This window comes from Peromyscus maniculatus, chromosome 6 (genome assembly GCF_049852395.1).
Source record: "Peromyscus maniculatus bairdii isolate BWxNUB_F1_BW_parent chromosome 6, HU_Pman_BW_mat_3.1, whole genome shotgun sequence".
Taxonomy (NCBI): domain Eukaryota; kingdom Metazoa; phylum Chordata; class Mammalia; order Rodentia; family Cricetidae; genus Peromyscus; species Peromyscus maniculatus.
The window spans coordinates 13,891,221-13,917,901 of NC_134857.1; the positions used below are offsets into that span (position 1 = coordinate 13,891,221).

At 40.6% G+C, this 26,681-nt stretch overlaps 1 protein-coding gene across 2 annotated transcripts in view; it reads right to left on the bottom strand.

Moving 5' to 3' along the window:
- Spata16 (spermatogenesis associated 16) overlaps positions 1-26,681 on the bottom strand; it is a 286,709-nt gene that overhangs the window by 199,381 nt on the left and 60,647 nt on the right. For both annotated transcript variants that reach the window (XM_016000865.3, XM_006971179.4), the window contains exon 3: positions 5,671-5,816. In XM_016000865.3, coding sequence (XP_015856351.1) covers positions 5,671-5,816 — 146 coding nt within the window. The remainder of the gene's footprint in view (positions 1-5,670; positions 5,817-26,681) is intronic.

Below are 26,681 nucleotides of genomic sequence, written 5' to 3' on the forward strand. Positions count from 1 at the left end.
TCTGAGATTCAGAGATGATTTAAAGTAATTTCGTTGGATTTATAGATAAGAGAACACACAAAAAGAAAGATAATTTGTGAAAGTGAAAGCCAGTAAATAATTAGATAGATTGAAGTCCATTCCTTGGGTTATTTTATTATCTTACATTTTAACCCATGAGTTACCTAGGTACATAGGGCTTGATTTACAAATATTTAGAAGCAGCTGTTACTGATTTCTAATTTAATTGTGACTGTAGAACAAATCAAAGGAGAATTTAAAAAATTTTAAACTACATTGAGCCTCATTTTTGTCTGGTTATTGATGTTTCTTTAAATATACTTGGATAGTAATGGCAAATTTAATGTGAAATGACACTTTATGTTTGTTGTATGATGCATCACTATTTGGGATGCGCATGCCAATCAACTGTTCACTGCCAAATGGTCAGCTCTGAAACATACAAGTTACATTACAGGGACTCAACAGGCTATATTTAGGAATATATATATATATATATATATATATATATATATATATATATATGCACATATATATGTATATATATGCTCATACACTTATTTATACCATAACAATTAGTGAAAAAAAAAGAAGCTATGAATCTGAAGGAGAGTGGGAGGTGTGGATGGGAGGCTTGGAGGGAGAAAGGGAAAGGAGAACGTAATTATATTACAATCCAAAAATAAAATAAGAAAAAACAAACCCATGCTTCTCACAAATAGCATATGGATGACCACACAGTACAATCCAGACTGACAGTCTCTATGTAACTCAAATTTACAAGTAAGTTGCGTATACTTCCTATAATTCCTGACATGACTTGGTTGAGTTTGCTGTCACATTAGTGTTTTTTATTGCTTCAGCTATTTTTCCTCCTCATTCTCCTTTTTTTAAAAAAAATATTATTTTAACTTTAAGTCAAATTTGTTGGTTCTCTAGCTACATTTTAAATGCTTTGAAATGATAACTTCAGAGATTATAAAGTGCATTTTTAACTCATTACCATCTAATACTGAGTTAATATTGCATTGCCTCATTAAAATACTTCGATGTAATAAAATTATATTTGTAATCCTTTTTTGGCCATTGTGGTATTAGTTATATATTTACACTCACACATATAAGTAAGCTTTTTAAAAGAGATTTTTTTGAGACAGGGTCTCAGACTTACTATGTGGTGGAGGGTGACCTTGAACTTAGGACTTTTCTGTCTCAGCTCTGTGTTGGTCACATTGGGTGATTTTTACTGGTTTGAAGTTTAGGAAGCCTTTCTTTAGCAGTCTCCATCCTCATACTGGTTGACCTCCTCTACCTCTGCATCCTGCCCTTGGTCTTGTCCTAGGTTAGCTTCTGACCGTCTCCTGAGACCCAGCTCACCAGGGAGAGCCCGTTTTACCTCATGGCTGCTGCATACATGGCCCCCTATAACACTGTTGGAATCTTTGTCTACCAATCCCAGCACCCGGGGCATCTTGGGAACTATTTCTTTGAACTTATTATCTTCTAAGTAGTTAACTTTCCTACTTCTTCACACGTGCAGTAACTCTTTATTTTATGCCACATATCTTAGTAATTATTTTATGCCACATATCTTGATGAAGCTTTGTAGGGGCTCAGAATGGTGACATCTCCCTGAAAAGGATTCAAAGTGTTTTGTTTGTTTTCTTTTAGTCCTAATCACTCTCATCTTAGTCTGAACAGGTCTATTTTGACACAGAAGTCAATCCTAAGGCTTCCTGCATGCCCTTATACTTGAAGCATGAAGTTTCTGGGTCTCCGCCGAATGTGTATGGTGTGTGGTTAGCTTCCTTATGTTGATTCCCTAGACATCTCCTAGCATTAAGATGATATATCATTTCAACTAATGCTTAGTTCTGGAGCAGAAAACTTCTGCATGGATGCTTATTCTCCACACGGCTGAGGAAGAACCTCAGAAACCTCAGACAGACTCCATTCCCAAGCCCTTTCACAAAGCTATGTCTTCATTGGTCACCGGCCTCCACTTCTATTATTATTTTTTATTTTTGTGATAATATAATTACAACATGGCTGCCTAGACATGAGCTGAGTAAGGACCACACCAACAGACGTGCTTGAGTGGACATCTGACTTTCATTGACAGCCTCTTTGTCAGCCCACTGTTCAGAAGTCTGACTGCTCAGCCACACAGCGCTGTACTCCAACTGTGCTTCCCACAGTCAGGGTAGGAAAGGAAACCCAGTGAATGCCGGGAAATTATGCGTTTACTTCCTTCAAGGATTATTCCTGTTCTGAAAATGGTTTAATGCCTGAGAGGAATTACTTCATATATTTTGTCCAGTTTTATAGTTGTTTTTTTTTTTTTAACAGTAGGAAGGCAGATTTGGTTGAAGGAACTGTATTATGTCTGGAATAACACAAACAACATGAATTCATGATTAATTATTCATAATATACTATGAGATAATAATTGTGAACCAGTACTATTGTTATAACCCAATCTTATTACAAATTAAATTCAAGCTAATTTGTAGGAAGGCCAGTCAGAATTTAATTGCAGGAGAACAGATTCCAAACTCTTGTTTGGTCCAACATACTGTACTGCCACTGTATTGTCAAATTATGCTTATTTTCTTCATGACATTTATAATATCTATTTGCCTCATATATTTACTATGTTCATATAGTTTTTACTTTCTGTTAGAAACTTCTGTGACAAATAAGAACTATGTATTTCCTCTTTATAGACATCTGTCCATTCTTCAGTCCAAGAAAAGGTTTTTGGTGAGTATTTACTTAAATGTTTGAACTAATAGGTAAGTGCCTATTATTTGCCACCATTATAAGGTGTTAAAAACTGGATTATTTTCTACACATTTGGAATGTTAGTGTTCATATTTTCTGCCACATTATGGCGACAAAATTGGAGAATAGCCAAAAGGTGATCTATTCATTAGAGTTTTTACAATTATACATATAAAATATAATTATAGAATAGCAAAAGTATTGTGGCAGGATTTGGTTTTTTTTTTTTTTTTTTTTTTTTTTTTGGTTTTTCGAGACAGGGTTTCTCTGTGTAGCTTTGTGCCTTTCCTGGAACTCGCTTTGGAGATCTGCCTGGCTCTGCCTCCCGAGTGCTAGGATTAAAGGCGTGCACCACCACCGGCTGGATTTGTGTTTTTAATAGATGAGTAGCATTAGGAATCAGTCTTAGAGATGGGCAAAGCCCCTTCTAATGAATGGTGGCTCTGGTCTGATACGGGAGAAAAAATGGTGTGTCTGCTGTGTCCAGGCGTGACTCTGGGTTGACATAAAAAGCGATGTCTGTGTTTCCCAGCGTGTATTTGTTAGAAGCAAAAGGGAAAAGCAAATTTTGTTAACAGTTGTTTCTAGAGCCTTTTTATGCCTTATTTACCTAACAATACATGCTGATTGATTTTTCAAGTATTTCTGTTGATTTTAGAACCACACAGTCACAGTTTTGCAGTCACACGACAAAGCATATGCAGTTATTCCTATCAGAAGCAAGACTACCTGATGGTTTTCAGGCCAATTTTTGTGTTTAACAAGATAAATATATGCAGTAGACCTCTAATTTACATAAAAATTAAAGTAAAATGCTTCAGCAAATGCAAATAAATGCAAAAAGGAATATTTTAATTTTGATTCATGATTAGTATCAACTATCATGATGTGGCAATAACACAATACAGAATTCTGCAGAGTATAACTAAGGGTTGTGAGCTATTTATAAACAAAATATCTTGATTAGTTAATTAATTTTATGAAATGTATTTGTTGACTATATGTCAGCCTATGTTTTTTAAACCTGGGAACTTTGCAAATCTTTTACTATGAAAACCATGTGTACTACCTCTGTATTTCCCACATGACATGCGCAGGAAAATGACTGCTTTCTCTTGATGTATTATTTATGGTCTGAATTGACCATTTAATCTCTATTGACTCACATTCACTACTTAATGTTCAACTTTAGAAACAGAAATACAAACTGTATTACAACAGAAAACAGTAGACAAAAGTTAATGTCAACATATCACATTATTTATTATCATCATCATGTTTTACTCCAGTAATTTTCAGGTCTTGAAACAGCATCCCTGTTTTTAAAATGGAAAAAGTCATATTCTAAACAGTGAGATGATTCTTCCACCACCAGGAATAGTGGTACCTTTTTGTCCTTCCATTTGAATTACAGAATTTTGACTCTTTGTTCTCATTACATATTTTCATCAACTGAACAGAATTTTTATACGACCATATTATCTGAGGTACTTTCATGATTGAATGTGATGTAAAGCCTCTTCAGTCCATACTAACATACAAAAGATATTTTCCATAGTGGTTGTCCTTTTGGTGTGTGATAAAGCATGAAGGAGGTGACATATAATTACTTCCTGCACATCTCAACTTATTATTCCTTACATATACCTACGGATTTCTAAAACACTAGTCTCAACTGTAATGAGTTTCTCACATTGTACTTCCAAATAATCCTGACATTCTAATATTTTTGACAGACTGAAATATGTGTTTCCACTCCTGCCTCTTTCAATGGAAATAGAACAATGTTCTTTGAAAGCCCACATATCCTGATATTGGGACCATGACTGCATTAAATGCTGTTAGATAGACTGGTGAAGGAAGAATTTCCCTTTGGGGACCAAAGGAATATGATTTTAGCCTTTGTGTTTTCTTACACAGGGGTTTTTTTTTTTCAAGAAGATTATCTTAGGGTTTCAAAGAGCTTTGGTTGTCCATAGGTTGTCAGTCAAGCCCACGGTTAGAGCTGTGAAAACTCGGATACAGCGTTTCATGTGCTTTGTGATGGACTTTCCTCTTGTGGGCAGGCTTACACAGACTTCAAGATGACCATGTGGCTACTAAGATGAAGGTTTGGCTTCCACACTGACATTAGTTTTGCCATTTGCATACAAAACAGCACAAGGGGTGTAAGATTAGAAAATGGGAAGCACAAAAGATCCCAGTAAATTGCCGTGAGCCAGGCAAGAAGGAACAGTCATAACTTCAATGAAAGGGACAGCTGAGCAGATAGAGCACAGCCCACACATCTTAGCTGCAGGTTACAATGGGTTATTCATTTGTACGAGTAAGACCCGTAGGAAACAGACTATGGGGCAGGTGCATTTTCATAGCCTGTAAGGTAGGCCCAGTAACCATGGAGACTCTAGGCATCCACACGGTTACACAACCACACAGAACTGTGCAGAAGAACATCGACATGAAATGCAAATCTTTAAGGACAGAGATAATGATATTTCGTGCCTTTGGGAAGCTGTCTGCAGGATGCCAGCATCCTTTGAATGCACCACACTGACCCCAAAAGTCCACGGCCCGAGCTGCTGTGTGCTCCCCATCTTTTCTACCCCTCTTTCCCTCACCAGCACTCCTCTTCCTTACCTTCTGCTCATCTTCCTTTGCTTCCTCATGAGGTTTGCCCTTGCATTGTGAACAGTCACTTCTGGGTCTCTTTCTTCCTCTAGGAATTGAGAGCCCCCCTTGTGGCCTTCACTATTTGCTTAGATTTGCAAATCAGGCAGCACATACTTTTTAGGATTTGTTTTTAAACTGAAACACAGTGGAAGGTGACCAGGTAAACCCAGACGTGTGTGCACAGTTCTCACCTGTAGCCATTAGTGCTCATTTTACCTGTGTGCGTGGTTCAGGGCAAGGTCAGGCTTCCTCATGCGTAGGTAGCATGTGACGAGCTTGGTCTCAATGAAGCTTGCCACGCTTGCTATATCTTCGGCATGCGCTTCAAAGGGTTTCCCTAGAGCGGCCCCTTTGCTGCAAAGCTGGAAAGAGTGACACTGTAAGCCTCCTGACACTGCTGCCACACAAGTTATCTCTGTAATAAGCAAGCTGTACACATGCACATATAATTTTCAGAACTACGTAAAATCTTAATATTATGATTGTAAGTTAAATGATTCCTGTTCATTATTGTGTGACTATAATAAAATGTCATATTTTACTGTAAAATGTTACCTATAAAATATTTTAAAGGTGTGATAGATATTGAAAAGTGCCATTTGCAAAGAATGTTTTAAAATGAAAGCACACAATAAGCAAAGATATGAGGAGAAAACTTGGCATAAATTATATTAAATACCAGTGCTTTTATGAAAACCCAATGGAGCAATAATCTAGCTCACTATCAAGTTTGATTTAATATAATAAGGGGTATCGGAAGTAAACTCTGAGGAGCCATTAACGTGATCGGTGATTAATTTGAGTCTGAATCAGATTCTCTAGGATGTTACTGAAAGAAAAGTGAAAAATTTATTAGGATTTATTGGCAGAAGCCACAGTATCTGAGAAACATGGCAAGAATATGGAATTCTTAATAAAAATTCCAGGAAACTAGTGGTTTCTGGGCAACCTAGACAAACTATAGGAAGAAAATAATGAATATTTTGGGTGAACTACAAACATTAACAAAATGTCAGTGGCATGACAGAGCGCGTCAGCACTTCTTCCCTCCCAGAGTTCTAGAATGTTCTTGCCAGGGAGGCTCACGGGGAAGGGGAGACCACACCTTCTGCCCGTTGACTTTATTCAGAACACCTGCTTTTTGACTCTTTTGTATCTTTATTTAAATACTTATGCTGAGGAAATGCTCCCACTGGATATAACAATACAGACAGTCTTATATAGTCTTACGTCCAGCTCATTATTTACATTAACACTATTGTTAATTTATTTTTAAAAATGCAACTTTGTTGACAGTAGCTATCTTCTGTTCTAAAGCATTTTGCCTTTTTAGTTTTATCCGAAACTACTAACACTGCACATTCTCCCTTATTTGTAGATCCTAGCTCTGAATCTTTAGACAGGAATAAGCTCAGAAACCAGGAGAGTAGAAAGGCCATGGGTAGCAGGAGCAGGAGCTCTATGAGGGTTGGAAAATGGGGTGAGGGACTCTTACCCGGGAAGGAGGAGGAGGGTGATACAGCGGGAGTGGGAGAGAGGAGGGATATGTATCATTAAGGAGGTTTGAAAAAGCCATAAGGAAATAAATTATTTTGTTTTCTTAAAATACTTATAGAAAATACACACGCATAGAGTATAAATTAGTTAAATTATGCTAAATGGGTGATATTGTTTTTCCACCAGAGCCATAGACTAACAAAAATCCCAGTGCCAGGCCTGGTAAACCTCCCTTCCCGTCATTGGTCAGGGGAGTCCAAGAGACTTCCAAAACAATACAGGCTAACACTGGTGCCCTTGGTTGCCTCCCTGAACGTGACGGTAAGACCTCATTGTGGAAGACATCATATACTTCAGACACAAGACTTGAAAGAGTCAAGCTGGGATTGACCTGGAAGCCTCCTCTCAGGGGACTATCTTTCCTTGTATTTGGAGGTTCTGTGGAAGCGCCAATGGAGCAAAGCAATCTGTGGTCCCACCCATCAGTGACACTCATGAACCACAGAACACTGACCAGCCTGGAACGATAAACTCAAGGGTGCAGGAGTGGCATGTATTGCCACATTATTAAGGCAATAAAACCAGCTTCACTGGGCTCAAGACTCACTCAAGAGGAGGAAATTTATGCTTGGTGCTCTGAAGCCAGCCAACTACCTAAGATGTGAGGTCACGGAACCTACCGCGGCCACTTTCCAAAACCAGGATAAGATTTAAATGGACACACGAAGCTCCAACCCTCATCAAGGAAGCTTCTTCTTACAGCAGGGACTTCCTAAAGAAATGCACCACTGGCCAAAATGCTGAGGACAACTGACTGTGTACAACTCCAGCTGATACATCTACCACAAAACCTGCACAGGGAACATTCTGGAAGATGGGACAGAAACATTTTAAGAGCCAGAGGACCAGGACATCTGCTGTGAGATAGTGTCTTCTATGTGTGATAGGGAAGCTGCACTGAAGAAATGTCAACAATACATTCACCCAGACAAGACCAGCACAGGGACACCACCAGTTGATACGCCAACACAGACAGGAGAATTGTGACAGGGCTCCCCGAGATGATGAACTATAGGCAATTATTGGCCGCGAGAGAAGGAGATTCAGTCTTCTACAGGGAAGAGCCCCGATACGGTTATCCATCCCAAGTGACCAGCTCTAAACCATACACATATGAGCAACACTAAATGGCCTAAGCATGGTGTGCACACATGCACATATGTACATGTATATGTGTGCGCATGTAACAAAATTTAAAAAGATCATCAGTTTGAGAGGGAGCAGGCAGAACAAGGGAGGAATTGAAGTGAGGTGTGAGAGACCCTAGAAATGCTGGACATAGAGTAATACTTTCATACATGTGTGAAATTATCTAAAAAGTTCAAAGAAACAAAATAAGTTATTTGAAAAAGAATGTAGAATACAGATGCTTCATATTCTTAGTTCAAATAGCTGGTTAACTGATACTGTATCTTCTTTTATAGACAGTTTGATGGGTAAAACATGCATATTCATTCAGTAAGTAAATGTTTACTGAGGGCCTGTTACTATATGCCAGGCAAACACTGATGTAGTCACATTTGGATATGAATTAATTGGGCCTTTTTCATGAAGGTTGAATAATTGTAACTCTGTGAAATTGTTTCAAGTCCGTGCCTATTTCCTTTTCCTCTTACTCTTTCCTTTTTAATAGACATTTTAGTACAGAAATTATTACATCTTTTCTAACAACAACTATATATGGGCCCAAACATAGAAGTTTTACCTCCAAATTACCTTTCACCAAAATGTCAACTTTCATTCTTCTCTTCATAAGTGATCTCAGAAAACATTAAAAAAACATTTCAATTACTTTGAAGACAAAGAAAAACAGAGTATCTGTAGAGGATGTCTTGGAAATGACCTCAGTCAGTGTTAAATTTTGGCAATTCCTGTTGATAACTTGATGAGCTTGGCAACAGAAGAGACAAAGAATTCGACACAGACCAAGTGTTTGTTCCCAGGACTCTGACTTCAGAAATGTGATTGTAAACAGACTTTAAAACGGGATTGCAGAAAACATGACCTTTGGACACGTCATCTGACATAGCTCTCTTCTCCTCTACCAAACTGACCCTTACAGGACCCTGAAATAACTGAACAGAATTTGCCAGAAAAAAATCAATTGTATGGCATAACTATTAATGTAAAACATTCAACAATGGGAAAGTTACTGTAATTCATGTATGATAACTCACTATCTCCTAGCATTAAAATCATAAACTTTTAATCTTTCAAATAAAATCAAGTTTTACTCATTTTGAAAATCTTAAGCAAAAAGAAACAAGCTGAACATTGTCTGTGTTCTTCAGCTCTCTATGTGTGGACAGGCCTTCACTGTCAAGCACATCCTGACAAATAGATGTGTAGGTCCTACAGAGAAGAGTCTCTGAGCAGTCCATTAGGACATTTAGATCCCTCATGACAAGAGGAAGTTGACCTTCAGACTTCTTCATATTAAAGACTGTCTAAGAATACCAAGAAATAGTGAAGGAAAATACTCAGCCTTCCAATGTCTGCAACAGTCTCCACTTCCTGACACTCAAGGACAGAAAAGCAATAAAGACGACTGTGCAAAACACCCAAACGAGAACACATCACGAAAGCCAACTCGAAGACCGCAATGAAAGATGAGACAGTCTGTCAGCTCAGAATAAAACAAGGAAACATTCAGCTCCTGGGCAGGTTTTGTGTGCATCTGTGATGATCTCACCCATCACTCAAGCACTGTAGAATTGAGAACTTCAGTGATTTTTATCAAAGATTGCTTAGCTGCTGTTTCCAAAGCAATTCATTGTTGAAATCAGCTTTGGGATAAGGTGAAGTGTTATGTGTTAAAGCTGGGCCAATACGGAAAGAAGGCCATGACTGGGATCTCAATGACATGTGGATATTTTATGGAACTTAAACATTTCCATGCAGACATTTTTGCAGATGGAGTGGTTAAGTCTCTAGAAGATGGAGGACCTTTGTGTGGTGTCCACCAGTCTGATGAAGGAGAGCCACTGGGCCCTGCCTCATTTGCTGGAAAATATTTTCTTCAAATAATTAGAGTAATAAGACATGGAGTTTTAGGAATAAAAAATGTATTAAATTACAGAATTCTCATTTTAGTAAAAATACTTTGAGTTAGGAAAAATCATATTAAGCATTTTTAGTTAAGAAGCAGCCCCAGATCATTCTCAAGAAAACACAAATTAAAAATTACAATATTTAAAGGAAAAATGCACTCAAAACTTTTATAGATGTAGTTGTTTTAATGAGATGGCAGATGTTAAAATGAGAGTTCAGTAACAAATTAAATTAAGTTCAAATTTCAATAAGAAGATATATACCATACAAAAATATTTGGATGTTTGAACATCCCAGCAGAAGATATTATTTTGGGGGAGCTTTTAGGAGTTGGCTGGGGTTGGACATATGGGTTATAGCCTGGCCCCATTCTGTCCCCAACTCTCTGTTTCATGATTTCATAGATATGAGGCATATCAACCACACATTTCCACAGCCACCACATTTGCCATGCCTATCCCAGCATGCAGACTGTACCCTTTCAAATCACACATATATACTGAATTTTAGTCATTTACACACACACACACACACACACACACACACACACACACACACACACACAATTTGATATGTGGAGAAGCCACAGTAACTTTGAAGGGATACACACATGCCACAGGAACACATAAAAATATTCTTGGCACCAGAGAATTGTTAATTAGGCCGAGAGTGGGATTTCCTTGTGCATCTGTAAGAGTGGTGTTAGAACAGTGACAGTGGGAGTGTTCAGTTACGATGTCCTCCGTAGACCTCAGCATGTCAACACTTGGCTCTAGTGGCCTCTGTTTGGAGAAAGAGGTGTGGCCTTGCTGGAGGAAGTGTGTCACCGAGGCTGGATTTGAGGTTTCAAAAACTATTCCCAGTCAGCTCTCTCTGCTTCCCATTTGTGGTTGGAGATGTGAGCTCGCTCTTGGTTCCCAGGTCCGGCCACCATGCCTGCCACTCGCTGTCCCTGCCATTTTGGATCCTAATCCGTGGAATCATAAGCCTCAAACAAACCCTTCCTTCTATAGGTTGCCTTGGTCTGGTGTTTTATCACAGCAATAGAAAAATAACGAACACAGACATACTGAAGAGATGTTGAAAACATGATCCCAGTAGTGAAGGTGCATGGGACCGACACATCCCATAATGGCTTGAGAACAGAACTCCATACCAAACTTTGTTATGAGTTATGATGCCTTGGTTGATCAACTCATTTTCAGATGAGAGACTGAGTTCTGGAGAGCTTCCAGGACCTACTCCAGGGAGGTAGGTGGGAGATTATCCCCAAACAGCTGGACTTCAGATGGTGTCTTTAATTGCTGCACAGCACTACCCTGTGAACTGCCAATCTGTCATGAGATGGCGAGGCACAATAAGGGTGTGCATTTGGAAATATTTCTAGAAATACATGAGTCGTTTAAAACCTTAAATCTCATCCCCAGTGATATACCTCCTCCAAGACCACACCTCCTAATCCTTCTCATCCAGTTCCACCAACTAGGGCCCAAGTATTCAATATATGAACCTCTGGGGCCATTCCCATTCAGACCACTGCAATGATTTATGGTGAGTTATAGTTACCACATTTTGGTCTCTGGCTAATGCTTTGTGAGGCAGATGGGAAAGTTCCCCATCCTCTTCACAACTTGGGAACACTGCGAAATAAATAGATGAAAAACTCTGAGTTCAGTTCCTTTCACCTTCTCCCCAACAATTATTATTCTGCCAGAGATTTTGGCATTTTGTTCCCATTTTGTTAATTTTTATTTTCCTACAAAATCATTAGTTTCATCTAGACGATAAAATCTGTCATTACAGTGGAGAACACTGTATTCTGAGAACATCTTAAAGCCTGTGCTCAAGGTGACCTCCTCTTGCTCATTCGTTCCTAGTACTTGTGCAGTTCTCCTGGCTCTGCCGTCTTAGCCAGAATTGCCAGAAATGGATTATTTTGTTTTCTTTAAGAACAACAAAGATCAATCTGTTAATTTTCCTCTTTCTAACTCATTCTTTTTGATTTATTTCTCCCTCTTGGTTTTCTTTTCAGTGGTTGTTATTTGTTAAAGTCTTTCAATAGTTAATTCATTTATTTCAGTTTTTCTTATGCATAAGTTTGTTGTATGCATCTGTGATTTCTCAGAAAAATTATAGTTTTTATTTTCATGTCTCTTATGAGAGCTAGTTAAGAAAGAGTGGGCTTATTATTTTTTCAAAACTTTACCATCTGCTTTCTTTAGTTTTTTGTTTTTTGAAAGATAGGGCCTTTGCATGGATATTTGCTTGGTTCGTTTACATCCTGTCTTTTATGTTAATATTAATTTTTATTAATTCCCATAAGCCTGGGATTTTTGCATGTTCTGCTATTTTATTTCTTTTTAAGATAAGGTCTTTGTGTGTAGCTCCAAGCTAGCTTTTAGCTCACCATCGTTCTTCTTAGCGTCCTTTGTACTGGATCACAAGCAGGCACTAGAGACTACTCCTGCGTCAATGCTCTGCCCATGCAATGGCTCTCAGCAGTGCGCTAATGCTGTGATTTCACAGAAGCCTGGTGGCAGGGAGCCTTGATTATAGAGGACAAAGGTCTGTGTGAGAATGACGCCAACACAGAAGAAACCCAACAGAGATGGAGACGTGGGAAGCCCAGCACTGAACACCAAGATGTGTTTTCCCAAATCAAAACATGTAAGACAGAAGCTAGAGGATAGCCCAGTCAGGACAGTGCTGGAGATAGCCCAATCAGGACAGTGTTGGAGGATAGCCCAGTCAGGACAGTGCTGGAGGATGATAGCCCAGTCAGGACAGTGCTGGAGGATGATAGCCCAGTCAGGACAGTGCTGGAGGATGATAGCCCAGTCAGGACAGTGCTGGAGGATGATAGCCCAGTCAGGACAGTGCTGGAGGATGATAGCCCAGTCAGGACAGTGCTGGAGGATAGCCCAGTCAGGACAGTGCTGGAGGATAGCCCAGTCAGGACAGTGCTGGAGGATAGCCCAGTCAGGACAGTGCTGGAGGATAGCCCAGTCAGGACAGTGCTGGAGGATAGCCCAGTCAGGACAGTGCTGGAGGATAGTGTTTGAGATAATAATTACAAATTGCATTTGTAATTACAGTACTCGGGAGGCAGAGACAGGAGAATCTCTGGGGGCTTATAGGACAGCTACCCTAGCCTATGTGGTGTGTCCCAGGCCAGTTAGAAACTCTTTTTCAAGAAAGTGTGCAATTTCTGATAACTGACAGTTGGGGTCCACCTCTGTCCACCATAGACATGTATAGCATATGAACACATACCTGAACACATTTGCACACACATACATTAAACACCCCCAAATTATGAAAAATCTTTCAATAAGCAATAGTCCTTTGATTATTTTGAATGAATGGTTGAGATAATAGAATTGTAGGAAATAATGAAAATTAAAAAAATTAAAGATTAATTTGCAGGATAAATTCTAGACTATGAAACAAGAAGTCATAAGCATCTATATGATGTCAAGTAAAATTAGAAATGTATAGGACAAATTCTAAAAGATGGAAGATGTTAAAGAGTCCATTAGTAATGAACTCTAGCAAATTCTGAGACACATTCACATGCTAATTGCATTTAAAGTCTTGTTGACTCCACGAAGTATATAAAGTAGATATTATTGCCCCATTTTCCAGGTATTAAAAGTTGTAGCAAATCATCTGGTAATCTGCTCCAGTTAGGAATAGAATCTGGGATTTATGGTTAGATGAGAAATTTTGTTTCTTCTGTAAGATTGGGTGTCTTTTTTCCCCAGGGGTGGGGGTGGGGGAGTTGAGACAGGGTTTCTCTGTGTAGCTTTGCGCCTTTCCTGGAACTCACTCTGTAGACCAGGCTGGCCTCGAACTCACAGAGATCCGCCTGCCTTGGCCTCCCGAGTGCTGGGATTAAAGGCGTGGGCCACCACCGCCCGGCGAGACTGGGTGTCTTAACTTCTTCATCTGCTTTTTTGTCTCAGCACCTAGCACTTCTGTTGGAAATGCAGTAGACCTTCTCTCTCCAGCGGTGGTGATTTTCTTCTGGACATGACCTGTCTGGATTCCACTCAAGCTTCTGATTCCTTGTCACATGCATGGAATTCTTTCAAAGACCTGTCTTTGTGTAAGAGGAAATAAATCCGGGCCAAGTGCTCACTGGTAGATTGGGCTGTTCTGCAGCTTAACTCTGTGCTATTAGACCTGAAACATGTCCTTTACTATGTCCCCCTTCCCCAGAAAACAGGAAGGGAGCAAAGAGAAAAACAAGCAAAGGCAAAATGAACTTCAGCTTCCAAGGCTCACTGCTTGTTCATCTCTTCTTGTTCTATGAACATGGTGGCGGCTCAATGTGGGGAACACTTCCGCCTTGGGCATAATTAATGCGACTCAACATTTGTGCACAAAAATAGAGCAGCACTACAGCACAAAATAGCCTTGGCCATCCCAGAAATGACTTTTCAAGGAGAGGGGCGTCTGCTGGTGTTCTGGTTGCAAAAGACAAAAGATCCTTCCATGTCTCTGAAGTACCTAAGCAAAGGGTGTAGAGATCCTCTGCTGGTTTGTGTGCTATTGGGAGCTGAACCCAGGGCCACATGCATGCTTAAGTAAAGTCTGTCACCAGGTTACACACAGACACACCCACATTTCCTTTGCATCAATTGTTTTCCCTTCAGGCTTCAAGATAAAATTCCAGTTGGTGCCTGTAGTTTTATGCAGCTACTGTACTTTTTGTTTTCTTCAGGCTCTTCTTCTGGGTCAATGGATGTTCATGAAGGAGAACTGGGCACAACAATTCAGCCTCCATTCTCCAAATTTTTTAATGGGATCTTTGAAATTCCCTTTCAGATATCAGTGCCTTATCTTAGGGATTAGCACTTTTCTACTCCGGTGGTGGCGCACAGGGTGGAGTGGGGAGATGCCTTTTCTGCTCCTTCGAGGGAAGGAAAGCATGAAGAATAACATCTGGGGATTCAACATTTTCCTCAGTTACTATGGGAGGAGGAACAAGTCAGAAGCTCACCACTTGTAACTTCTAACATGGTACATGTAGATATACTCAAGTTGCCCCCCAGGAGAGACACTTTGGTGTGTAGGACTAAAACATGGAGAATTAAGTTCACACGTCACTGGACTTAAAAAGACCACCAGGGTTTCCAGAGCATTGCTTTTCAGCCAAGTAGGTCATGATGTGACCTCTATTAAATCTATGGGAAATAAGGTTACTCCCTGGGTGACAAGCTGTTGAATGACAGTTATAAGTAATTAATCATTCATATTCCTGTTTATTAAAATAGCTATGCCACAGCCTTGCTTTTTTTTTCTTCCTAGCTATCCTTAAAATTGAGGTGTGGCCACTGAGAGTTCATTCTACTGTGTTTCACCTTGGTCTGACCAGTTAGTAATTTGTGTATGCTCTGAAGCATGCAGATGACATGCATTAACCTTCAGGACTTTTTAAAGGGACACCCCAAAATGCTAGCTATATTGTGGGCAAGGCAGATAAACTGTGGAAGGAATGAGATGAATTAATACAATAAATCTTATCTTAAGGCCCTGCATTTTAACTTATAAAGCTAGAATTTTTAAATGGATATAATGTTAACAGGTTTGCTTATTTTAAGGTAGTTGCTTGTATTGTCAGGGAAATATATTATCCTAGGCAAACTCAGATCTTGTACAGTAGTTCTAACAGCCAACATTTATTAAGAATTGTGTGTTTGACACTGGAATAAACAGTATCCCGTTAAAAACAATCCTTTAGAGATGGTTTCTTATTAAATATTATTACTTATGATTTTCCGATGAGGAATTCGGATTAAGAGAGGATATTAAATCATTGGACAGTGTGTGGTAGAACTGCAGTTCAAATCCACATCTGCCGCCCACCTCAGTCTTGGTGTGCGACACTGCCCCTCAGCTGACTATCAGTTGTACAGGATCACCTTCCTATTTATGACCATTTCTACCATCTCTGTCTCTGTTCTCCTCTCTATCATCTCTCTGTCACTGTTCATCTACATCTCTCTGTCTCCATCTCTCTTGTTTCCCCTCTATCTCATTACTAGATTACCATTAAGAGGCTAGTAGGGTGTAGATTAGGTAGGAAAACTCATAGGTCAACATCTATTGAACAACCAGATAAGACACTTTACACATATTAATCACTGTATTATTATGCTCCCCAATTTTATAGAGGAAGTAGAGTTGGCTAGTTCCAGCAGCACAGGAAGCTAGAAGTAGAGAGAAGGACCATGTGATGGACAAGTGAAGGAAGAGACGGTGGAGTACAGTGGCACTGGCAGGGCTTAGAGGCGGAGCTCCAGTGCAGGCCTTGGATCCTGCGTCACACACAGCCTAGAGAGCTGGTGGTTGTCCCTGGGCAGCAGTCTCTCGACTACTCTTTCTCCTTTGCAGGATAGTAGCCATATGAAAATCAGTATTTGGAAGATATTTGAGGATAATGTTTGTGAGACTCTTTGCTTTAATATATAAACTTAAGATATATTGCGTTATCCAATTTTTTCTTACTAATTAAATGTTTTTTATAGCTTCATGTTATTTAAGTATAAGAAGGGAAAGCTATGTCTGTGGGAGGAGATTTCCTTTAGAGATGTTGTAATGACTACCCTAAGCAAAGAAAACTAGAATTGCATGTTTTTGACAAAGCATAGTTTTCAAGTAGTTAAGAGGTAAAGGAATTTTAACAAGTGAACAGTCAATGATGTCCTTGATTTCATTCCTATGGCTTCTTTCATTTTTTTATGACATTTATAACCATATTAATTATTTTGTAGCAAATAGCCTAAAAATACAAGAAAGCACTGTGGAAGGAAGCACTCCCAAACTTTCTGACTTACAGCATTGCTCAACTCGGAACACACACACACACACACACACACACACACACACACACACACACACGTGCATGCTCCTGCCCGCTGACTAAGGTTGGCTGATCTTAGCTATGTTCAATTGCCCTTAGGTTCTGAACATATAGTTGACAGCAAGTTATCTAGAATTTGTAACAGATGTGCATGTCCCAGGACACATGTTCTCATGTAAAAGGCAGGACGTGTGAAGGAAAGACAATGGCACAGGCTCAATTTAAGGCTGTGCCCCTTTCAGGTCTATTGACATTGCATTGGTCATGGCCAAGCCCAAAGTCGTGACTGAAGAATGTGGGCAGAGCTGGACATGCTGTGCTCTGGCAAGGCAGATAGATGTGCTGAAGTAGGACTGATAACTGAGGAAGCAATGATACCTCTAAGGGTTTTTCACCAAATTTCTCACATGCACACCCTGGGAGAAGACGTGCGATGAGACATGGTAAGAACACGAAGCCCGTGATTTACTATTCTTCCTTTTCTCCTACTGGCACAGGTGCCATTTGGACAGAAGCAGTTCTGGACCCACATCCTACAGGACATCTCGTCTGTGAATTGTCATATTAGAAAAGCTTCTAAGGTCAAATATGGTAAGCTTCCCCGCAGGGCTGCTCAATGCACAGAATACTCAGATACACATTGAAATATCAAAAAGGATGGGATGGCATGTAAAATTCTACAAATTTATTTTGAACATGGAGATTTACTCATTCAAACTCTTATTTTTTTAAGAACACGTGAAAAGTCTAAAGTTTTACATAATTCATTTTGAAAAATATTCTCCTAAGATGATCTGTCTCTCTCTCTTCTTAGTTCTAATGGGGGCAGCATTTGGTTAACACCCCAGTTTGGAGATCAATGTTTCTAGAAGGAATCTGGAGCAGGAAAGCAGCAAACTGAGTACGTCTTATCTCAAGGCAGCAGCGGCGTGCTATTGATGTGACCTGGAACACTCAACTTCAATTTCTATGTCACAGCACCCAGTTACTCAAGTCTAGTCACACCCCACTGTCTTTTAGAATTCTCCTTTAAACACTTCAGAGATGTGCACATAATGAAAGGATACTCTAATGTTTGTGTATATCAAGATGCGTTTTTCCTAAGCCATGAAAGAATGTAGTTCTGAGGTCATTTGATCCTTACTGTTATATCAGGTGTGAATCTGGTTAGTATAGAATTAACACTCTTATCAGTGGATATTTTCCTTTCTAAGAGCTATGTTTGTATTCACACCTTGGTTCTATGCTATGCTGAATAACACCTTTTTAAAAACATCTATGAGGCTAGGATAGTTTTGGCTCACTGGAAAATATTTTTTTTTACACCTAAAATTTTTTATGGAATGCTGTAAATCTGCAAAAAAGTCATTTTAAACAGCTGAGATTTTTATGGCCACTCAGGGATAATAAAAAAGTTTGAAGAATATATTATATTATGTAAATGAGGGGAATATATTAGTCAACATTATGACTTTAAAAAAGGAGTTTGCTCTTAAAAACAGAACAAGGGGAAATTATTCACTGCTCTTTCATGGAAAATATCGGTGTGTTTTTGCTGATATCATCAGCCTTTTATCACTGTATTCTAAATCCAAAAGGAAGATGCTGTGCCATGTGATCTCCATGGTTCCTAATTACAGCACAGTCTTCAGAAACTATGGTTTCTGGAGAGCATCTCCGAAGTTGATCCTGAACCACTAGGAGATTTGGAACTTACGCAGCACTTGTCCATACCAGATCTTTTTCACCAGATTTCAAGAGGCAGGGTGGGCAAGCTCTGGCCCCCGCCTTGTAGGTAGCAAAGCTAAACTCAGAATGTCTAGTGCTACTCAGGTCACACCTCCATAAACAGCAGAGGAAAAGACTTGCAAAGTCTCCTGATTTCAAGTGCAGGCTTTCCATGTCTGCACATTTCTGTCTGAAGTATTGTGTCTGCTACTGACTCAGCTGCTGAAGACTGCACACACAGTGGAGAAAGGTCCTGTCAATATTTGGGGAAAAGGTAGTGCTTTCCAAGTTGAGCATTTGGGCTGAAAAGATGCACAAAGAGCCGTGGGAGAGAAGTTAAGCTCTGGAAAGGGATGGAGAGCAGCATCAACCCGTCTCCACAGAGCGGGCTGTTTCAACAGTGCATGTAAACAACTTCTTCATATGAACAAGACTTTAAAGCAGCTTGTGAAGTTCTGATGTCCCAGAGCTGGTGGTGAGTGACAGCAGAAAGGAGTTCGTCCTTTCGATTCCAGGAATGTGGGAGCAGGGGATAACAAATATAGTAGTCTCCAGTCCAAGAAAGAAGAGAGCTCCGCCCCCAACCAGTACCCCAGCACAGTCTCCCAAGGGGGCTCTGCACAAACGTCTTTCATTTGTGAAAGGATTGGTTAGATTGACCCAGATGTACAGGGAGTGAGGTTGGAACAGATCCAGCTTAGAAATCAAAGCTTAACTAAGAGACACCACCCCAAAACCTGTCTGCTGCTGACTCAGCCACCCCAGACTAAACACACCCAGGAAAAAAGTTCTGTCTTAATATTCTGGCTAACCATATGTAAGGAAAAAAAAAAACCATATGATGTGATAATTATACCCCGTTTGGAGTGAAACTGTAGTGAAACACAATATTATAGTAGTGAGAACAGAAATTTACTGACTACTTACATACAACATGAATTGTCAAGTTCCTTACCTCCATTTAATTGCATGAGACAGATATTAACAGTACTTTCAGTTTACAGACAATAAGATGTAGGCTTGAGGCATTTAACTGATATCCTCATGGTCACAAAGCTACAGCAAATAACTAACTTTGGGTCTCAACTCACAAAGCACAGTGCCCAGTGGACATACTTTTTAACCTATGTTACTTTTTTATTAAGAAATTTTTTATTCATTTTACATACCAATCACAGATCCCTTCTTCCCTCCTTCCACCCCTCCAGCCTTCCCCCCTAACAACCCCCCCCATTCCCTCCTACAAGAAGGTAAGACCTCCCATGGGGAGTCAGCTGAGCCTTGAGCATTCAGTAGAGAGAGGTCCAAGCCCCTCCCCCTGCCTCAAGGCTGTGCAAGGTGTCCCCCAATAGGGTCCAGAAAGCCTGCTCATGCACCAGGGATGGATCCTGATCCTACAGCCAAGGGCCCCCTAAGCAGATCAAGCCACACCACTGTCTCCCATATGCAGAGGGCCTCGTTCAGTTCCGTGGAGGCTCCACAGGTGTTGGTCCACAGTTCATGAGTTCCCACTAGTTTGATTTTTAACCTATATTCTTAACCTATAGTCTTTCAGCCCTTGGTGCAATAGTACCTGCAACAATACTGGCTACTGGACAGAACACGTGTGTGGCTGGAGAAGTCGGCCTCTTGTCGCCAGTGGCAACGTAAAAGGGACAAATACAGTGAAGAGAAAAGCACTGGTTTCTCTTTTCTCTTTTTCTTTTTTCTGGATGGCAACTCCTTAGATCAAAATGTGTCTGTTGGTTAAAGACATGGAAGACGGAACCGGCAGCGTGCATTGGTTCTGGTTGGACTTGGTCCAATTACACATACTGTGGCTCACACCGAGTGTCTCTGTCCACACAAAATCACCAGTGCAGAGCATCACTAGTCTGCACTGCAGAGCTTCCTTCAGCTGTGTGTGATCCCTGGTGCCAGACACTTCCCAAGACGCGCAAGGAGCAGCTGCAGGCTCTTCCCAGGGCCACTCTTTGTGAATACTTTCCTCACTAGTCTCTGAAGATGAGCAGAAGAAAATGACCGTGGAGCAGAAGGAAATCCATACACTCCAGCACCCTCTAGTTACGAGTACACTAATTACAGGGCGCGAAGAAACCTGGAGTACAAATCAATCAGAAAACTTAAAGATTTTATTTATTTTTATTTAACATGTATGAATATTTTATCTAAATGCAGTCTGTGTACCACATGCTTACAATGCCTGTGAGGGCCAGAAAAGGGTGTCAGATCCAATGGGACTGGAATGACAGTTGGTTGTGAGCCACCATGTGGGTGTTGGGAATTGAACCTGGGCCCTCTGGACAGTGCTCTTAACTGCTGAGTCATCTCTTCAGCCCATAGGAAACCATTTTTGCAAACTTCCCTGGCACCAACAATGTCTTTATCACTGATATGTGTCAGTCACCCGAAAAGGTCATAGTTTGCTAAGGAATTTCTACCAATGCCTAACTTTATCAGCCAACTTCTGAAATATGATACTATGCACATATTTATGGTGGATTGATACAGACAGGGCAGAAGTTCAGGTGCAGCTGTCTGTGTTTCTAGACAAGTCACAAATATCTTATATGGAATCCTCATTATGAGAATAACTTCTAGTGTTATGGAGTGCAAGGCTGGTAATCTTATGGTGAGCATAAAAAGAAACCATGGTAAAATGAAACAATAGTCGATCCCATTCCAAAAAGTACCACCCCTTGTTCCTCACTAAAACACCATCTCCCCTTTGCAGAGGGGCTACAGAAGTCATGTTCCTCACATATTTTAGTACAGGGGTGCTTGCTCTGTTTTGGATGTTACTCATTACCCAAAGGTGTATGGGCTGGAGTTTTGGTCTCCAGTGTGGCAGTACTAAGAGACAATGGACTCTTTATGATGAGGTTCAGTGTTGAATTCAGTGAGGTTGTGGGCAGACATTGCCCTCAGAAGAGCTTCACATTGGATTCATGAATAAGCCAGCTTTTGAATATGCAAGGTGTTTTAACTCAAGCATGATTAACCACTGTGCATGGTCACTTCCCTTTGGGTTTCTCTACCTACTCTCCTGCTGCCCAAGAGAAGGAATCAATGGGGACCTGGGAGTGTTCAAATCTAAGAGCCAGAGAACTTGGTTGTATCTTTTTGCAAGCACTCTCCCAATGAGATACAGCCCCATCAGAGTTCATTATAAGCAGCAGTAAGTCCAGTGATAAGAGTTGGGAGGCACTCATTTTCCAGTTAGAACACACTGAAGTTTTAGCTTTTAATCAACAATACAAAATGTAAATGATCCACTCTCATTTTCTTTATTAACATGCTACTAACCAATCAAAGAACCAAACACACACACACACACACACACACACACACACACACACACACACACACACACACGGTATATATTACATGGACAGCACATATATATTTCACGGACAGCAAAACATTATCAGTTTCCTGAGGGAAGGTATTTTTCAAATGTTCCATTACTGTTTTTTTGTTTTTACTTAAAGCGTGTGGTTATTATTATTCTTAAGTGAGTGTTCTGTCAAGGAAAACAAGTCTTTTGGGACACGATCTGCAAGGAGTGCCAAGCTCAGCGACTACAATGCACTGTATTTAGTGACAGGGTTTGGAGGAATCATTATTTAGTATTAGCGTGTCTCAGATCCCGAAGTATCAGCAATGTCTATCTCTGGGTCACAGAATTATTTCCGTTTTTAATTTGCCCTAAAGTAAGATTCTTTTTACCAGAATTCACTGAAGAGCTCTACAGAAGGAAGGGATAAAACAAGACTCAAAGAGAGACTGGAGATGTAGTTCAGTTGTGAGAGTGCTTGTCTAGCATCAATAAAGGCCTAGGTTTGGTCCCAGGATGGTATATCCCAGGGGTGGTGGTCCATATATGTAATCTCTGAGCTCTACTGACCAGTAGAGGCATGGGAATCAGAAGTACAAGGTTATTTAGCTTTGTGGTGAGTTTGAAGACAACTTGATACATAAAAATCTGTCTAATAGAAAAAAAAAAGAGGAGAAAAAGGTAAGAAAAACCTCCCAGAGACAGAGGCACACCTGAGAGAATCCAGTAGTTAGGAATTAGGCAAAGGCTGCAGAGAGTAAGAAAAGGAGTTAGTGAACCCTCGGGGAGCTGGATTAACCATTATTCTCTTAAGGGAAGGAGACACCTATTGGCTCTCTCATTGTTTCAGGGAGGGGTGGGGCCTCACGATCCCCAAGGGAGAGGATGCTTGTTGGGAACCAGTAGGGTTTCAGAACAAGAGAAAGGGAGATGAGTCAGAGTAATGGTGTGTGTGTGTGTGTGTGTGTGTGTGTGTGTGTGTGTGTATGACCAAAATTCAGTATATATGAATGAATGTCAGAGAATGTAAAAATTTGTTAAAAAGTGGAGAAACCAAGGATGAATTTTTCATGTTGAACCTGCAAAACACTGGGTGAAGTCGCCTTGGTACTCTTGGCCTGACTTGAGCTGAGGATGCAGTGGGGAGGTGGGTGAGAATGAGGGGGTGAGAGGGATGACTAGTGAGGTCCAGTGGCAACTTGAAGGAACCTGTTGTGAAGATTTTATGTAAAGTGTGATCTCAGACATCATTTTGATGACTAATGGAAGAATCCATTTTGGGCAATTCCTGATATTGCCAAGGTTTTGTGTTTAAATAAACAGAGATGCCACTGGACAAATTCTGAATGAACTCTCTGATTTATGAACTTATAAGATGTGGGAAGGTCAAAAGATAAAGCATGCCCTGAAAGCTATGAGTTCTACTTGGTGTGGGAGAGCTGGGTGCAGATATACTCCATGTACAGAAAGCTATTATGGACTCTAAATGTTTGGGAAGAAAAGCATCGAATCCTATACTTGAAGCATGGAAGCTTGGAATTTCCCTGAAAATGAGCTGTGAAAGCAGGCAGCATCAGGGTCCTTCAGAGTTCTCTTGTGGAATCTGAGAGAGCCAGAAAGACACCCAAATTGCTGCCGTAGAATGACGGGGGTGGGGAAAGGTTAGCTCCCTGTTCTGTATTTAATAAAACCTTCGGAGCCCCATGGCAGAATATCAAAATATTATCATGGGATTTCCAGTTTCAGGAGAGAGGGGGAAAGGGAGAAAGAAAGGGAGATGGAGAGGGGGAGGGAGAGGGAGAGGAACACAGAAGCCAGCAGATGCCTGACACTGACCAGGCAAACAACTTTAAAATGGATGCATCTTCTTACCCAAGTTAAAAATATCATATGACTTGTTTATATTAGATTAGCAGCATGCTTGTGCTGCATAGTCAGCCGGACCAGAATTTCCATGGCCACTCCCTTCCCATGTCAAGTGCCTGGTTGTTTGTGAAGGCTGGAGGGTGAGTGGAATTCATTGGCCTCCAGCTGATGCAGATGAATTAAAATGGCTTAGGTAATGCCATCCTGTTCTGACTCCATGATGTGTTTGCCTAGACAGTTCTTAACCCTTGACTCCCTTTTCCCCAGTGATCACATATGCCTTGGTAACATATTTGCGATTTCCAAGGCCTTGATTCTGGTCTACATGTATTAACCAAAATAATTGGCAAGTTATACCTAAAGTTAACTGCTATGTTCTGCCACGGATGAATGTTTCAAGGCTACCCTAACCCTCATCAAACTTTGATGGATCTTTGAGGGTTTGGCCTTTAAAATATTGCATGGAGACACAGAACCATTTGGGAGAATAATGAGTCACTTCCTGGTCTGCACACCAGCTCTAGGCAATGGCCACCCCAACAAATATGAAGCCACAGAGCAGCAAGTGGAGGCTGTGGCTGAACCTTTGAAGAGAAAACTGGAGAGAGATAAAAGTGGATTTTAACCAGCAGGAGGCAATGTGATAAAATTCTTGTCTTAAAAAGGAGTACAGAGCAGAGGCAATGAAGACAGAACCATTTGAGAAAAAGAAGTTTCAAAACATGCTGGGATTAAGAAAGGGAAGCTCAGATTTCTACCCCCAAACTGCTTACGAAGCCACCAGAAAGAGGAAAAAAAGGTAATCAGAGTCATGACAAGCTAGTGGAAGACACAGACTTCTGGACATGTCACAGCTGTTACCCACACCAACACACAGCACCTGTGGTTTTACCTGTGCAAAACAGTACACGATCAATCAAAATCCAGCACAAGGACACTGCTGTTGGCTATTGATGGTTGCTCTTCTTTTGGGACCCAGCCTTGAGTAGGTCATGCTTCTGCAGAGAACAGAAGCCTCAGTGTATAGAAAAACACCCACTCACATATGGGCAGCATTAATTGGACCCAGGGGGTTATTAATAACAACAAAAAAAGAAAGGGAGAACACAAAAAAAAAGGAAGGGTGATGGGGGATCTAGGGGGTGTTGGAGGGAGGTGTGTGGTAGATGGATGTAATCACAATACATTGCATAAATGTGTGAACACATCAAAGAATAAATAAAATGTTATTAAAAATAGATAAGCTAAAAATTTAAGAGCCAGGTTAAAAAATTTCTAGATGGTTGCATCCTTGTCTTTGGGCAAGTTTAAGAGGAAGGGAAAGCTAGTATTTACCCCTTAAGCACAATGTCAAGATTTAAGTTCACAGAGATGCAGCATCTTATGAATATGATATTGTTATTCTTGAATAATAAGTGGATTTGAATGCAGCTGTTTGGGGGATTTCATTAAATGTATTTTTGATTTATGAAGATGAACATATTACTTCTTTCTTTTTAAATGTGGTAGATTATGAGTAGAATATCATTTGACGAAACATATTTTGCTGACTATGACTGTGGAAAGTCTTCTAGGAATCTACCAGTTCCAATTATTTCTTTGATAGGTGTCCCCACAGCACTGTGGACCAGGTCTGCCTCAATATCACAGGGCCTGAACAAGAACAGAAATGAAAGCCTACATTCCATATTTCTAAATATTTTAAAACTATAAATCAAATAAAGCATTAAATAAAACACGTTCCACCCTCTTACCTTGACATACACACCCTCAAAACCACCTGGAAAACTAGGTTCACATTAGAATTCTCAGAACACTGAGTTCTCTGCAGAAGCATGACCAAGAACAGCGCTCTCCAGGCCATGCCAACATCCTGCAGCCATGCATCCTTTTCTGTCCATTTCTGACTCCATCAGGCATGTCTAACATGCCATGGTCCCTACATGGCATATGTCCCAGGACAGCGATGATAAGGCCCAAGGTATTTGTAGATGACAACATCAAAACATGGGCATGCCTGACTATAACTTCAACAACAGGTTTCTTTGACATGTTTACAGACAATCAGTGACATGGGCTACCCAGGCAAAACCTTTTTAAGATCCTCTCTCCTGTCACCGGCAGGTATGGACACAGACAGCAAGGTCCGTGTTCAGGAGAGTGTGACTGGAGAAGCCTGCCTTGGATCGAGAAGTTAGTCTGAGCAGCTTGAATAGGGAGTTCCTGCATCCAAGGCCTCAGAGGTGGGTCTAGTGGGGTCCTCTCACATCCTCCCCGACCCTGCCTGGTAAAGAGGGTCACAGCCCAGAGGCTGGGGCCAGAGAGGTATTCTTTGAAACCTGAAGCCAACGCCAAGGGAAGATTGTGCCTGGGCCTATAGGAAGCAATGCTGCTAGTGTCCAATGGCAACTTAGTCAGTGAAAAAAAGACTTACACTTTTCCTGGTCTGTTTACTTGTGTGTGTGTGTGTGTGTGTGTGTGTGTGTGTGTGTGTGTGTGTGTGTGTGTGTGTGTGTGCCACACTGCACATGTGGAGGTCAGGGGACAACTTACAGTAGTGGGTTCTCTCCTGCCATGTGGATCTGGGGTCAGGCTTGTTCGTAAGCATGTTCATTACCTGCTGAGCAGTTTCGTCAGTGCCTCGCCATTGGGTTCTACTTCTTTCCTTTTAGGCTTTTTGTCCCACATCTGCCCTGCTCACCCCATCATTACCTCCTAGCACAGTATCTGGCAGCTGATACTGATATTTTTGGAATTAAAGAAATGATAGTCATTTTAAAACTGGCCTTCATCTTTTGAAATTCTTTTTTAATTAAAAAA